The sequence below is a fragment of the Dinoponera quadriceps genome, unplaced genomic scaffold (assembly GCF_001313825.1).
Source record: "Dinoponera quadriceps isolate SergipeBrazil2010 unplaced genomic scaffold, ASM131382v1 scaffold153, whole genome shotgun sequence".
Classification (NCBI taxonomy): domain Eukaryota; kingdom Metazoa; phylum Arthropoda; class Insecta; order Hymenoptera; family Formicidae; genus Dinoponera; species Dinoponera quadriceps.
In genome coordinates, this window is record NW_014554275.1 from 25,976 (window position 1) to 40,649 (window position 14,674).

Sequence of the window (14,674 nt, forward strand, 5' to 3'; positions counted from 1 at the left end):
GCCAGCGTGAAGGAGATGCTTTACCGTTCCTCGACGCTTGTTCCGCGACCACCGGTCCTCCGCATGCGTTTCTCAATCCGCTTTTCCTCGAGCCGCGGAGTCGTTGGCATGTGACGGCTCGACGAGAGGTCGAGAGGGTCTGGTATCGTGGCGAGGCACAAAAAAGGCGGCCGCGAGTGTATCAGTCACCTTCAGTCACGACGAAAGGCTGCCGGGAGTTTCGCGAGTGGTCGCGAAGGACTCGCGAGTCCGCAAAGGGCGCGTTCTGCGAGAGAGAGAGAGAGAGAGAGAAGGAGAAACGATCGACGCGGCGAACGTAATTAAGCGTCGCCGATGATCGACGAGAGACTGCGGATTCCGCGGAAAGCTCGCGATTTACCCGCCGACGCGGAGGCGCTTAGGCCAGCGTCAAGGGTCAAGTGTCAAGTCGTCGCTGATAAGGATTATAACGTGTCCTCTTCGTCGCCGCTGCTGCCCGCCGCAGCCGGCGTGTAAGCAGCGTATGATGATGATACGCGACAGAAGCTGACTCGGGATCAACGTGCGTGGACCGCACCCGGACACGACGGCAACTCCGTGACATTTATCCGCGAACGCCGACCCGCAGGTTCTCGGATCCGCGAGTGTCCGACGTGCGGACGGTGCACGTCCGAGGCAGCCACGGACTCCCCAGTAAGCAAGAAATCATTAACATAGTATTGTTTTCAAATATGTAGTCTTAGGCTCGGTTTTTCCATTTCCGGTTAATTCGTTGTGGCTTAAACTTAACTCGGTGACTCAACGTGAAAATTATGTTTCTCTATTCATGGTTAATTGTTAAATTCCAAAGTTACCACCAATAAAACCGGTTTAGTTTAATGATTAACCGTGAATAGAAAAAAGCAATTTTTTTTTGTATTTTGTAGTATTATCGTCAGTTTAAGCTACAAGTTAACAAGGAAATGGAAAACCAGGCTTTAATGTTGTATGCAATGTCATTATTAACAATATTTGACTCAAATATTAAAAATAATATTTCGACATTATGGTTTTAATATTTAGGAATATTATATTATCAAGTAACAATTTGAAAACATTTATAAAATATCATGTCAAGATGTTTATAACATCCACATAAAATCAATGTTTCAAGAGATTGTTTTAATGAATTCAGCGATTGCCCATCGAATTATCGAAATTATAAAAATATTTCACCGTTTTTAATTATAAATTTAGGACCACAAGGAGCACAGCACATAATTATAACACCAATAAAATTATAGTACCATAAAATAAATTTAATTTAAATTAAATTTAATTTAAATTAAATTTAATTTAAATTTTGTTAGACTCTTTTCTACATAGCCAGTATTATTTTATAGAGTCTCTCTTAGTATAATATATTTACAAGAAATAGTTTATAAAATAAAAATACTTCATAAAATAATAGTGACTCGAATTCACTCACGCATACAGCTGTACTGTGTATTTACGAGATGCCTTGTCGGGATATAATCGAATCTGAAGGGAGAACGTCACGTCTTGTGAGACATGCATTTATTGAAGATTCACTTTTCTCGGAGCAATCTTGATCTGAAATTAATTCGTCATCGCGTTACCACATAATAAGCCCATGTTTACATGCCACATAACGTGAAACGGAGTCACAGGCTCAAGTGGCGGAATTAAACGGGGTGAGTGACAGTCGCGAGCGACAAGGCACAGTTAATCGTAATCTTCGGCGAGATACGGCACGCGGATGTTGTTACAAGTTTGCAATAACACGCGAGGACCGTGTTTTCCCGCGAAAATAAACAAAATAATATATCATGATTGACGACAATATTATCCCGAGACATTGCAAATTTGTAAAAATCCTGTTTTTCACGTTACACCCTATAAATCTCCACCCTGAGATTATTATTATCTCGAGCCTCCTCGTGTGTACGCACTTCGCTTGCTTGGCTCTAATCGGTTTTCTGGCTTGCATTTCATATCGCACTAGTCATATTTTTTTGCGTTTCAAACATGTTCGTTTTGTCGATAATAATAAACTGTCATTGTTTTCATCTGCCAAATCTCAATAGTGCGACACGTGATCGTGAATGCAAACACTCGACACTTATCAAGTATTAGCACGAAGCGAGCGTTGTGAGTGCACATTATCGCGACCAATTTATGACCTCACGGTCCACTTGTAGTTGCGTGCGTATAAACGCCGTGATCAGCATTACTAATGATTTTGCGCGCATCGTCGACTCTGGATTTTTCTCGACAGCGGTTAAAAGTTTTACACGTTATCGCACAATTCGGTCTTTTTTTATAGAGATGGAAAATCGCAATGTAAAGTCCAGAATTCGCGTAATTAATTATATCGCTGGGAAGTGCGATAAGAAATGCTTATTTGAGTTTTCCTATTTGAGCTTCAACGTAATCTTATGTATTAAGCTCATCCTATGAGCATTGATTAGTTTTCAAACTTCTCACTTTTCTCGGTTATGAAAAATACGCGAAAAATGCAGTGGACCGTAACTTTGAAAAAAAAATAATGATAACGAGGTAGATCGAAAAGCATTTTACCAAATTCTTAGTTTTAAAATATATTTACAAATATAGAGTTTAATTAATTTTTACAGTGTTACATGAATATAAATTGAAAAGTCTTGAAAAGAAATAGTATTGACACCACTTGAAAACATGTACCTTCCCCTTTAATTTGCGTAAATAACCAGCTGATTACGGCCCGATCTTTTTCCACCGAGTTATTCAGTGTTGAAGCAAAACTGACAGTTCGACTTTAATCGTTCAAAATAGGCGAACAAATCGGTGTACGACATTCACTGAACAGTGAATAAAAAGGTTCAAGTCCCCTCCTTAAAATGTGTTAGTCAAATTTTTGTAAAATATAAATCTTTGTGAAGAAAAAAATTGAAAGATGAAGATGAAAATTGAAGAATCGCCATTTCCTACTTAACTCAATATATCTTAACAATAAACAATAGTAATCTTATGAATTAAATATGCTTTAGAAGCAAAGATTTCAAGCTTTAGAATACTTTCGGAGCCATTTTGCTGTCATAATTTTTGCCCAAGTTACAATCTGTGGAATTTCGCCTGTTTCATTATATGAAAAAAGTGCGGTTGATCATCCATTGAGTCATGCTACTTGAGAAATACTTCAATTCCTCTTGAAGCAGCGAATCCTGTTAAATTGCACTATGACTTCAATTTTTGCACTATGACTTCAATAGCTGTATTCGGTTTTTCAAATCGGAGAAATGAAGAATTGTTCGTAAGATTATCTTACGATATCTAGCTAATGAAATGACTTTCTTGGAGCAATACTGATGTCTCCGATTTGCAAAACCGAATGCAGCTAGTGGCAGCTCATAGCAGAAACTTTGGAACTGAAAATTGATTGAGGCAGAAATAACATGTCTAATAATTACGTAGACCCCTAATTTGACCTTGCAAATAACGGATCTGAATCAAAAGTACGCATGACCCGCTACGCTTGCGGGAAAATAATGAATTAATTTTTCCCTTATTTCTATTACAACCGACTATAAATTGCACTATAATACAATACAGGATGTTTAAATAAAAAAATTATCGAACACCCTGTATACACACATAACACTAAAAATTAATTTTACTTTATATATATAAATACATTTGAAAATTAAAAACTTCGCGCTGTCAAATAATTCTTGACTCTGTTATCATTATTTCTATCGAATTTAGAGCTCATTGAGTTTCGTATGCTTTCTAAAATTTATCAGACGCACAACATCATGTTTTATACTGTACAAAAGGAAACTATACATAGATCACGGATACGCTGATAATTATTCATTTGCCTGCTCCTCCGCCGAGGACTTTATTTTACCGAACAACGAATTGTACAGCTCGTTTTTCGCAGAATCCGTCCACGTGTCGTACACTGCAATGGGCGTCATGAAATTCACCAGCTTATCGTGAACGTTGTATCGCACCCTTCGACCCTTCGTCGCGTGAGTGTCGATCCTCCTCTTCATCTTGTTGCGCATGTTTTGCAACTGGATCCACTGTTTGCTGAGCTGTATCGGATCCGTCACATCCGCCGATTTGTACGCGATCAGATCCCGCAGCAGTTGATGGTAGAAATCGTCGTCGTCGTAAATCTCCGGATCGTATTCTTGAGTCCTCCTCCTACCGTCGTTGTCATCGAGCGGCAACGATTTCCCGACGATGCCGTATTCGGAACGTTTTAACCGAGTTCTACTCCGCAATTTACCTATATCGCTCATAGCGAATCCCACTTGCTTCAGTGTGGTCTGACCCGCACTCTTACTCATCGTGGTGATCCGCGTCTTCTCGTTCCATTTTTTGATAACAGAGTCCCTGTACTCCGTGTAGGAGCTGTTATCTTCGCGCAAGACATGCTCGTAATTTTTATTCTTGAGTCGTTTCCTAGGCGTCGGTCCTTCGACCGGTTTTGTTTCTTCGTTAGCGGACGATCCCTCCCCATTATCTGCTTCGTCCTCAGTGTCGGAAGATATCTCTTCGTCCATTGGGTCGTCGACTCTTCCATCCTTGTCGTCCTCATCTTCGCCAGCTTTTCTCTTCTTAGAATTTGTGTGTAGATTGTTTGTTTCAGGATATTGCTTCAGCAAAAGTTCCTTCAGTCGCAACATATTATCCAAGAGCAACGTCAATTTGTTCTTAGTTTCGTCGATCTCTTTCGCAAAGCTCGCGTCTGATCTGAGTTCCTTGTGCGTGTCGTACTGTGGCATTTGATTGCTGACTACAACACATTTCTGTAACTTTATCCGCACCTCCAATAAATTTTCCCAGAGCCTTAATTGATTCCTAACACAGTTTCCCTTCTCCATCTCTACCCTGGCATTTGTTTCAGACATGGTCTTAATGGTAGAATCTCTCTTTTTATAAAGAGGATTGTTTAAATCCACATCGTAATCTTCCTCAGACTCCTCACTTTCAGCACCTTCAGATCCTTCCTGAGAATCTGTTCCTTTGTCCTGTGATTCATCGCTGCTTTCTTCCAATGTACCATCCATCTCCTCTTTCTCCATGGCTTCTTCAGAACCTTTACTTTCCATGTCTTTGCTTATATCCTCTTCGTCTTCTTCATCCTCTTCTTCATCATCTTCATCATCTTCACTGTACATATCTTTTCTGGAGATCTTTTTACCAGCATACCTACGTTAACAGTTAATCATATCTTAATAACATGGGCAGATTATGTTACATAATAGTAAAAAATTTATATTTTACACGCGTTTCTAAATACAAAAGGCAAATAGTCTCACCTCTTGTCCACCTTATCCAGTGTGTCGATGTTTTGCCTGCGAATTTTCGATTGCCGGAATTCATTGTCCGAAATATCGTCGTCATCGTGATATTCTACTACTTTTGCCTTTGTCTCCTCCGGTTCTTCGTCCGAGTCAAAATGCACCGGCTTGCTTGTTATTAGCGCATTTATCTTGTCGGCTAAGCTTTTTTTTTGCATTTTCATTGCTATTTTCTTCGATTCATCAGACGATTACTCAACACGTGCACTGATAAACATAACCTGAACGTATCTGGCTTACGAATGTGTCGAAAAAAATGAGAAAGTAACGTCGAGATTTGATGTTTTCGTGCGAAAAGCGCCTCTACATTCACAAAACATGAACTACGATGGCGATGTCTGCAAATTTTACTTTACCTACCCGACACACGGAAAGTGGATGATGTGTCTTACACGTATTTCTTCAGAGGGCGCGTCGGGAAAGGCGTTCCAAGAAAATCCTCGCGATATGGCTGCTCCATTCTGTTTACAGATTTTGATTTACTGAAGTTTCGCTTCCCTGAAATGGTGAGTATTATCTCACTTATCTTGATTAATTATTATTTGTTGTCACCTATTTCCTTCTTTGAATTCCTTTTTCAGTATTCTTTAACTCATAAAATAGATAACGCACACGAGGACAGTATATGGACCTGTGCGTGGGCTTGTCCAAAGAGAAAGAAGAGTCACGATCCTGATAATGAGGATTCACGGTAACAAAAAAAAGTTGCTTCTCTTTGAATTGGGAAGAAATTAAATTTGAATATGAATTAAAAGTCTTGATTTATTCTGAATACTTCGGTTTGATTTCAGTGATTCCATGCGATCCAACGAAGATGAAACCGTGGAATATCTCGTGACAGGTTCTGTGGATGATTCTGTTAAGGTATGGGTGCCGCAGGATGGCACTTTGAAGATGAAACATAAATTAACTGGACATTCCTTGGGGGTGGTATCCATAGCTGTCAGTTCAGATGGATTGAGTAAGTAAGACCAAAAGCGATGGTTCCTACTGAAAGTAATTTTCACATCTACTTCGTATCGTTGTAAATTTATAGAATGTGCATCTAGTTCACTCGACTCAAGCTTAAGATTATGGGACTTGCAGTCTGGCGACAAGTTATCGAACATTGAAGTCGGTCCGGTGGACATTTGGACTATGGTCTTTTCTCCGGATGATAAATTTGTCGTGTCTGGTAGCCATGCTGGCAAGATACATTTATACGGCGTCGAGAGCGGCAAACAGGAGCAAACCCTGGACACAAGAGGTGGAAAGTTTACCTTGAGCGTTGCTTATGTAGGTGAATTTGAAAAAAGCTCGAAGGCATTTCTCACACAGCTTGTAAACAAATGAATGTTTTAGAGTCCTGATGGTAAATACATCGCGAGTGGTGCGATCGATGGAATTATTAATATCTTTGATGTCACCTATGGGAAAGTCCTGCGTACGCTGGAAGGTAGTCCGAGTATATATGTTCAATATGAGAGTATCGCCAAGATGTGGATGTTCTACTTTCAAGTTGTATCATTTAGGTCATGCGATGCCTATCAGATCTCTGTGCTTTTCACCAGACTCTCAATTACTGCTAACAGCATCCGATGACGGTCATATGAAGCTGTATGATGTGTGAGTGGACAAACGAAAGTTCGTTACAAATCGTTACAGGAGGAAATAGAAATCTTTCTCTCGATCAGTATCATCAGAAACAACGAAATATGAATGTTTGAAATTTATCTTTTATTTATAGCAAGGATGCAAACCTAGCAGGAACAATGTCGGGGCATGCCTCTTGGGTACTCGGCGTGGCTTTTTCACGAGATGGGCAACAATTTGCGTCAAGTAGTTCCGACCACACAGTCAAAGTCTGGGAATTGGCGCAAAGACAGTGTCTGCATACATTTAGGGAACATAACGACCAGGTATACTACTCTTAAGCTAATTGTTCTTAGCCTCGAGATGAGACGTTTATGTTCAAGTTTTAACCGATGAAATTCTTTCGCGAAAGGTATGGGCAGTAAAGTATAACCCACAGAGGAACAACGTAATCGCGTCGGTGTCCGAAGATAAATCCATAAATTTGTATGAATGTCCATTGTACGATAAATAAATACATTGCAATGTGAGCGTATGTGTGTGTACAAAAGTAAGGCGAATAAATATTTTGTATCTACTATACCGTTTATTCTGTTCAGCAGTTGCAAGTATATACCGACATACTCGATTCGATAGTTTCAAGTAAAAATAAGGGGGTATTCTCAACTATAAATTTTATTGTACTGTAAGTATAATAACGTACGAACTATAAAAAAAGAGATATCTGGCGAGAATTTAAAACACGGGATCAATAACGAAAGTTATTCTTAAAATCTAGAGTAGAGAGTATGATAGAAATGACGATACGTAGGAAAAGGGGAAGGGGGAAAAGAATTTGAGTTTACAAAAATAGTCGTGGTGTACAGACCAAATTCTGTTTCTCGAGGAACAACGCAAGGGACACCCTGATATCGTGGTTCCAAGTTGACAGAGTTAAATCTAATTAACTCGAACTGGAACAGGGTAAAACTACTTATGTCGAGAAACTTTCGAGCTAAATTAAAACGTAATAAATTCTGCTCCCCATGCCGAGCGTTTCTCCTTCCTCTGTGAGAGAACTCGATAACGGCTCGATTCCCACAGAAGGAAAATACGGGGAGGCCAAGTTGAAACGGAAAATAAGGTGGAGGAAAGTCGGTGCGCGTGATCGCGTGATCAACTTTCTAACAGAGGAGAAAATAACATAAATTAAACAAATACGAGTGCATCGTTTGGGCTTCAGCATCTCCGTGTGAATCAATCTCATTGATCTGTACACCTCTTTGAAATGACACGTTCATCTCCGAGAGGGGAAGGAAGAGAAAGAGCAACAGACCCGACGGGTCATCGCTCACAAAACGAAATTAATCCTTCGCACGCGCGCGCGCGCGCGCGCGCGCGTGTGTGTGTGTGTGTGTGTGTGTGTGTGTGTGACGAAAAGTAGAGGGTACGTCGCTCTGTAGACTAGAGAAACTTAAAGTAATGCTTTTATAAAATTTGTTTCGTCACTTCGTAATAATGCCGTGTTTCAGCGAACTACTTAGACCGCTCTATACTCACAGTCGAGAATACAAACGGTATTACTACCTCGAGTTTTACGATTATAACTTTCACGACGTCGACGCCGAGGATGCCCGAGCTTCTTCCACAGATCTTCATCGCCTTACTTATCAGTCTTCGAAAAAGTAATATTGGATTCTTTGTATCCGCAATTTCAGAGGGGTGAGGGAGGGAAAGTAGGGGGGTAGGAAGGGCTATCGAATCGATGGTCGATACGATGGAAATAGAATATATATGATCGCCGCCACGTCCTTTCCCCGATCTTCTTTTTCTCCTTCTTTCTTCTCTCCTCTTTTCTCTCTTTCCTTCCTCTCCGAATACGAAGATGTTACAGCGATGTTTATCATCAGCGCGATGTATATATGTGTGTGTGTGTGTGTGTGTGTGTGTATTACACATCCGTACATAGGTTTTTTAAAACACGTACTACTAAATTCTTTCTACATTCCTCACTCACGGTCCTCGAGGGGAGGACCACCTTATATATATACAAAATTGAATAAATAACCGATCAGAATCATCGCTACGCCGCTACTTACGGACCTCCGACACTTATGCTTTCTCCGTTTCATTGTATCGGTATTACCCTATATCATGTATATATACAACAGACAAAATGGACAAGGAATGGTCTTGAGAGGCGATTTCACTCGCTGGTACCTCGCACGGTTTTTCTCTCCTCTTACCGAAGTTATCGAAGAAGTTGGTGTCGCGATGCGTACACGATATCATGGAGGTTATATGTACGTACACTCTGCGTCATGTATGCCTTATCGTTACCTGAATCGGAAGTCACATAGTTTCAGGTTTAAACATGTATGCGTATAAGGTCGAAAATCGCGTAAGCATCTCTAATTATAATGGTTGGGTTATAATGACTCTAATTATAATGATTCGACCTTATATGCATACGTGTAAGGCTAAGAATCGTGCAATTTTCGACTGGGAAAATGTGGTGAGGAATGCGTGACGCAGGTGCATCATGTCTGGCAATCCTTTATATTTCGAATAAAATGTCGAGAGACAACAGCACGCGCGCTTCGACGCGTACCGTACAACGAGACAGAAGAGAGAAACGATTAAATTACCTACCTGCGTATCACATGTGACGAATGTATGTATATGTGTGTGTTGAGCGTATATAAGCGGTATTCATAGTCAGATCTTATATTTAATCCTCGAACGGCAAGATGGGTTTTCAATGTATCCAGGGAAATGGGGTTGAATCTGACCCTATGCTCTCTTTTGCTTATTTTTCATTTAATCAATATACAAAATGGGTAAAAGAAGTAAATAATAACACGAGACATTCCTCAAAGAGAAAAATAGCGCGTGCACGTGCAAGATAAACGAGCATGTGGAGTCGCATCCGACCTCAACCTTACCGTTAGAGAATCAAGATCGTCTCAAGTTCATCTTTAGATGCTATACAGCTCACTTCATGGGCTGTGAAGCATCGGAAGATGAACTTAAGACGATCTTAAATATAAGATCCTAGACGGAGAAAGATTAATATTAATTCAAGACTTATATATCCTTCATGTATAAATGAAAATATATTATGTTATATGAAGATAAAACTTGCTTACACGAAGAAATTCCACATAGTTCCATCGAAAATATCGTATTCAAATTATTCAAGAATAACTTTTATTAATCGAGGAGAAAAAAGATTGAATGGAAAGAACATCTTCAAACTGATATAATTCTTAGTTTAAAGATGTCTGCTCAATTCATGAAAATTATTCTTGCATAATTTGAACACGATATTTCTACCAGAACTAATATATAGAATTTTTTCGTGTAAGCAAGTTTTATCTTCATACAACATATATATATATATTCTCGTTTGTATATGAGAATACGAGTTTCGAACTGATACTAATTCCCTTCCGTGTACGAATACCGTGTCTGTCTGTCCGTGCGTATGTACCCGTGTGGTGTGTCTATGGGCGAACATATATAGCAAGCGAATGTACAATGACTAGCCTGGGAACGAAGAGGAGGCGCTATTAACGGAACTTATTTTCGTCAACAACTCGTCTTCCTTCCTACACCGTCGTGACCCGGGCGGAGCCGGTGACTATGTCCGCGCGGCAATCCGACGCCTCGAATTTGCCCTGGCTCTCGTCCGGGCCCGCTCTAGCTCTAATCTGCGTCTGCGATGGAATGTCTGGCTTCGGATTGTAATTGAAGGGCGGCACGATCGCCGAGGCTGGCACTCGCACGGCCCCGTTGTTCTCCGCGGCCGGGTCCACCCGGATGAACGAGCCGAGCCTCGATATCCTCTTGCTCGGATCCGTCGCGTCGGCCGCGAATTCCGCAGCACTCTGCTGCTTCCTAAGGGTCACCAGGGCGTCACCCAGCTGCGTGGTCTCCTTCTTGTACGACTCGGACGACGACTTGACTGGGATCTTGCAGGGCGCTTCGCTCGCGTTCATGCCGGTCAAGTCGCAGGAGTTCCTGTACTTGACGCCGCCGGGCGGCTGCGAGCCCAACACCGGCGGCCGCTTGGACTTGGACTTGTACGGCGAGGTCCCGCCGCCGTTGTCCTCCTGCGAGATCCCCTCAAATGTGGAGCTGCGGAACAGCCGGAACGGCTGGTTGTTGCCGACCGCCGAGCCGTCGACTTCGGTCGCGCTGTTGGCCGGTCTGATCCATTGCCTAGTGTCCGGCTTCTCGAGGCGCTGCTTGTTCTTGCTTTCCTCGACCTTCTTCCAGAGCCCGGCGATCTTGCTGGTCGCCTCCTTCGCCAGCTTCGCGCGACTCTGCACGCCCGCCGACGCGCTCGACACAATGCTGGAGTTGCTGTTGGACCGTTGCCCGAGCGGGCCCACCTTGCGCTTTCCCCCGTTGTCATTCGCCGTCGCGTTGTTTGACAACGCTTTCGCGCCCGACTTAGGGCCAGAGGGCATCTTCTTCGCCGGCACCGGCAACCCCTTCGAAGACTGCACCTTCTCGACGCTGCTGGCCTTGGTAATCTTCGGCTGGTACGCCTGGTGCGCCTTCACTGAGATCTTGGACTTGCCCGCCGCCGGATGGACTTTTGACGAAGCAGCGCTCCTGACCGGCTTCGCGATTTTCGTCTTCACGGGCGAGGCGGACGCGGAGTGCACCGTCGGCGCGTTCTCCACCTCCGGCTCGTCCTTCGTGAAGGTCCCCTGGCGTTCCAACGGTTTGATCGGCGCCTCCGACAGCTTGCCCTCGCTCGGGAAGTTGGACGAGCACGTTGGAGGCGTGCTGTGGCGCTTGGCGGACTTGGTGAAAGTCAGGGAGGATCCCTTCTGCGGCACCGACGCTCTCTTCGACATGGCCGCTGCGTTGCGCGTCCGTTTCTCCACGTCGTGCACAGTCTGCTTCGGGGAGTCTTTCGTGGCGACGGCCGTGCTGTTGCTCTGCCTCAAAGTGGTGGCTCGGGTGGCTCTGACGATGGGCGAGGTGTTGCTGCGGCCGATAGGTATGCCGCTGACCGGGATCGCCTGCTTCAACGGCGACGACTGCGGCGTCGGCTTCCGCGTGATCGGGTTCGAGTACAAGGCCTTCCGTCGCCCTCGGATGGCCTTCGGGCTGCCCGGCTCGGACTTGTCCGTCGCGTTGGAGTCCACGCTCGGGTCCCTCGCCGGCATACCCGGCTTGACGATCCGCGGCCTCTTCGTCTCCCTCGGCTCGCGCTCCTCGTCACCGTAGTTGGACTCCTCATCGCTATCCGACTCGGCCGGGTAGTCCTCCTGGAGGACCTCCGCATTCTCGCACTGCATCTCCTCGTCGTCGGCCTGTTGACCGTCCATCAGTTTCTTCGACAACCCGTTCACGAAGCGCATCCTCAGGTTCTGCTCCGACTCGTTCGCCGCCAACGTCTCGCAGCGCAGACTCGACTCCGCGACTACGGAGTGGTTGGCCCTGCCGTTCAGGGTGTTCAGCATACTCTGCGGGTCCGCCTGTGGGACGGACTCCATCTCCTTGAACACCGCCTCCGAGTCGTTCAACGTCCTCGTACGATACCGCTCTTTGCTCTCCTGCGAGTCCCCGCGCTTCTTCCGGCACACCGGCAGCTTCGTGAGCGTGGGGATAGCCGACTTGGTGGGAGACACGGCCTCCTGTTTCTCAGCGGGATCCTGGGCGGCTTGCTGCGGCGCTTCCTCTTTGTTAAACTGTGTCACGAGGTCCGGGAAAGGATTCTCCAGCACCTGCGTCTGGAACCTCGCCCTGTCCTCTTGTCTACGTTGTTTGGGCGTCAGCTTCGAGAAAGGGGAGCGAGATCCACGCGGGATCTTGTCGCCGGCGCCCTCCTGTTTCCTGCGCTGCTCCTCCTCCTTCTTCACGATCTCCGCGGCGATGGTGTAGGTACGATACCTCTCCTTCGTCAGGCTGCGCCTCTGCTTCGGCGTCAAGTGGCTCTTGTACAGCCGCTTCTTCGGCGTCGACTCGGCCGAGCTGCTGACGCAGTACTCGGAGGAGATGGGCGTGGCGCCCTCGTCGGTGTCGTTCTCCGCCTCGTCGATCACCTCAGCGACGATCGAGTGTACCGCCACCTCGTCGGTGTGCAGCTCCGTGTCGATGCAGAGAGTGTCGCTGCAGAGGGTGTCGGTGGTCGCCTCGACCGTGGACTCGTCCATCTCGCTCACCTCGTTGAACAGAGACGGTGGGTTGATGTTCTCCAGGCACTCGCTCAGGCTGTTGCTCGCGCTGCTCGGCATGCCCTCGCCGGTGTAGCGCATGCACGTGATGGAGAGTACGTTCGCCACCGGTTTGAGCATCTCGAACACTACCGGGTCGGTCAGACTGTGCGAGTCCTGTTCGCGCGAGTCCGCGATTTCCGACGTGATGCTGGCCACGCTCAGCATACTGTTCTCCATGTCGCCGACGTCCGGCAACTCGTCCATCATCGACGGCGGCTTGACGTTCTCTAGGTGCGAGCTGGTGCACTCGTTCAGCAGATTCTCCAGGCTGGTAGTGTGCTGGCCGCCTTGGCCGAGCGCCCGCTTCGCCACTACACCGAGCGGCAGGGACTTCTTCCGCATGTTTCGCGGGTCGGAGGAACATCGCGCCGGCGGCAGCGACGTGGAGTAACAGCGGTCCCGGTTACCGACGAATGCCTCGCTGGTGTCGACCGAGCCGGCGTAGCTCGCGGTCAACGACAACAGACTGCCCATCGAGGACGGTGGTTTGATCGCCTCAAGGTCGATCGACGTGAGACTCGTCGTCTCCAGGTCGTTCTGGTTGTTCACCTCGGCGTCCACCGCTTCCGCCAGCTTGATCGCCTCCCGCTGGATAATCTTCGACTCCGTCATGCTCGTCTGCTCGCTGTTCTCCACCTGCGTGGTCTCCGACACGTTGGTGCGCTGGTCCTCCGGCGCGTCGCTGTTGAACGAGGCGGCTAACGGCGCGCTCATGCTGATGCTGGGGAAGGACACGTCGTTCGGCGAGTCCTCGTTCCACGTGTCGCTCTGCGTCAGGCTCTGCTTCATCGTGTTGAAGGAGTCCCGCTCGCGCATCGCCTCCGTCTGCTGCACCAGGGTCGCCGTCAGCCGGTCCAGCGATGCGATCATCGCGTCCGGGTCCCTCTGCCGCCTGTACGTCTCCTCCTTCATGTGCTTGTCCGCGCTGTCACGGTGCAGGATGTCCGAAGTCCTCACGATCTCGAAGCTCGCCGCCTCTTGCTTGCAACTCACGTTCCCGTCGGCCTCGCAGATCTCATCTGGCACCACGTTGCCCGTCTTCATGAAGTCGAGCTGCTTGCTGTACGAGTCGAGTGGCGGCTCCGCGTAGTCGACGTCCCTCTCGCGGATGGCGATGTTACTTTCGGACTTGACGCCCGGCTGAATGCACAGTTCCAGCAGGGCGTGTTCGGACTGCTCGACGGAATCGATCGACTCGCTACTCTCGGAATCCTTCGTGAACGACTGCTTCATCGACGGATCATCCTCGGCGATTCGCTCGTCGGCTGTCGCTTCGCTCGCTCGCACGAGGGATCCCTTCTGACTTGCGCCGCTGTTCACAGGGTTATCGGACGCTGCAGTATTTAACGCTCCACCGCGCAATGAGATGTTACCGTCTTCGTCTGCTGTGTCCGAGGTGTTATTCGATTCTCCAGCGTGACGCGTGTACTCGTTACTCGCGTTCGTCGTTGTCATCTGAAAGTACGGCGCGCATACTCTCAAATTTATTCATATACTTATTTGTTAGACGAGGAAAACCCCCCTTTTTTTCAATAGATAAGGGACGTATTG

General features: G+C 46.3%; 3 protein-coding genes across 7 annotated transcripts in view; 1 reads left to right on the forward strand and 2 right to left on the reverse strand.

Annotated features, from left to right (window-relative positions):
• Positions 1–492: 492 nt before the first annotated feature.
• LOC106741651 (WD repeat-containing protein 61) lies at positions 493–7,440 on the forward strand. Of its 3 annotated transcripts, XM_014613872.1 has the most exons (10): positions 493–672; positions 1,456–1,673; positions 5,521–5,839; positions 5,915–6,024; positions 6,125–6,294; positions 6,370–6,608; positions 6,675–6,768; positions 6,845–6,938; positions 7,060–7,231; positions 7,318–7,440. In XM_014613872.1, exons 3-10 carry the CDS (start codon positions 5,837–5,839, stop codon positions 7,417–7,419), a joined length of 984 nt encoding a protein of 327 aa, XP_014469358.1. In that variant the 5' UTR covers positions 493–672; positions 1,456–1,673; positions 5,521–5,836; the 3' UTR covers positions 7,420–7,440. The 3 variants fall into 3 exon arrangements, with proteins under 3 accessions (XP_014469358.1, XP_014469378.1, XP_014469368.1); XM_014613892.1 differs by lacking the exon at positions 1,456–1,673 and having other exon boundaries at positions 5,632–5,839; XM_014613882.1 differs by lacking the exon at positions 1,456–1,673 and having other exon boundaries at positions 5,740–5,839.
• Positions 1,351–5,525, reverse strand: LOC106741622 (protein AATF). Its single transcript, XM_014613822.1, has 2 exons — positions 5,292–5,525; positions 1,351–5,181 (listed from the first exon to the last, which is right to left on the reverse strand). Exons 1-2 carry the CDS (start codon positions 5,495–5,497, stop codon positions 3,828–3,830), a joined length of 1,560 nt encoding a protein of 519 aa, XP_014469308.1. The 5' UTR covers positions 5,498–5,525; the 3' UTR covers positions 1,351–3,827.
• A 2,529-nt stretch (positions 7,441–9,969) lies between the features above and the next one.
• Positions 9,970–14,674, reverse strand: part of LOC106741609 — a 45,473-nt gene continuing 40,768 nt past the window's right edge. For all 3 annotated transcript variants that reach the window (XM_014613802.1, XM_014613791.1, XM_014613810.1), the window contains one exon: positions 9,970–14,578. In XM_014613802.1, the coding sequence (XP_014469288.1) occupies positions 10,496–14,578 (4,083 nt within the window). In that variant the 3' untranslated portion in view covers positions 9,970–10,495. The remainder of the gene's footprint in view (positions 14,579–14,674) is intronic.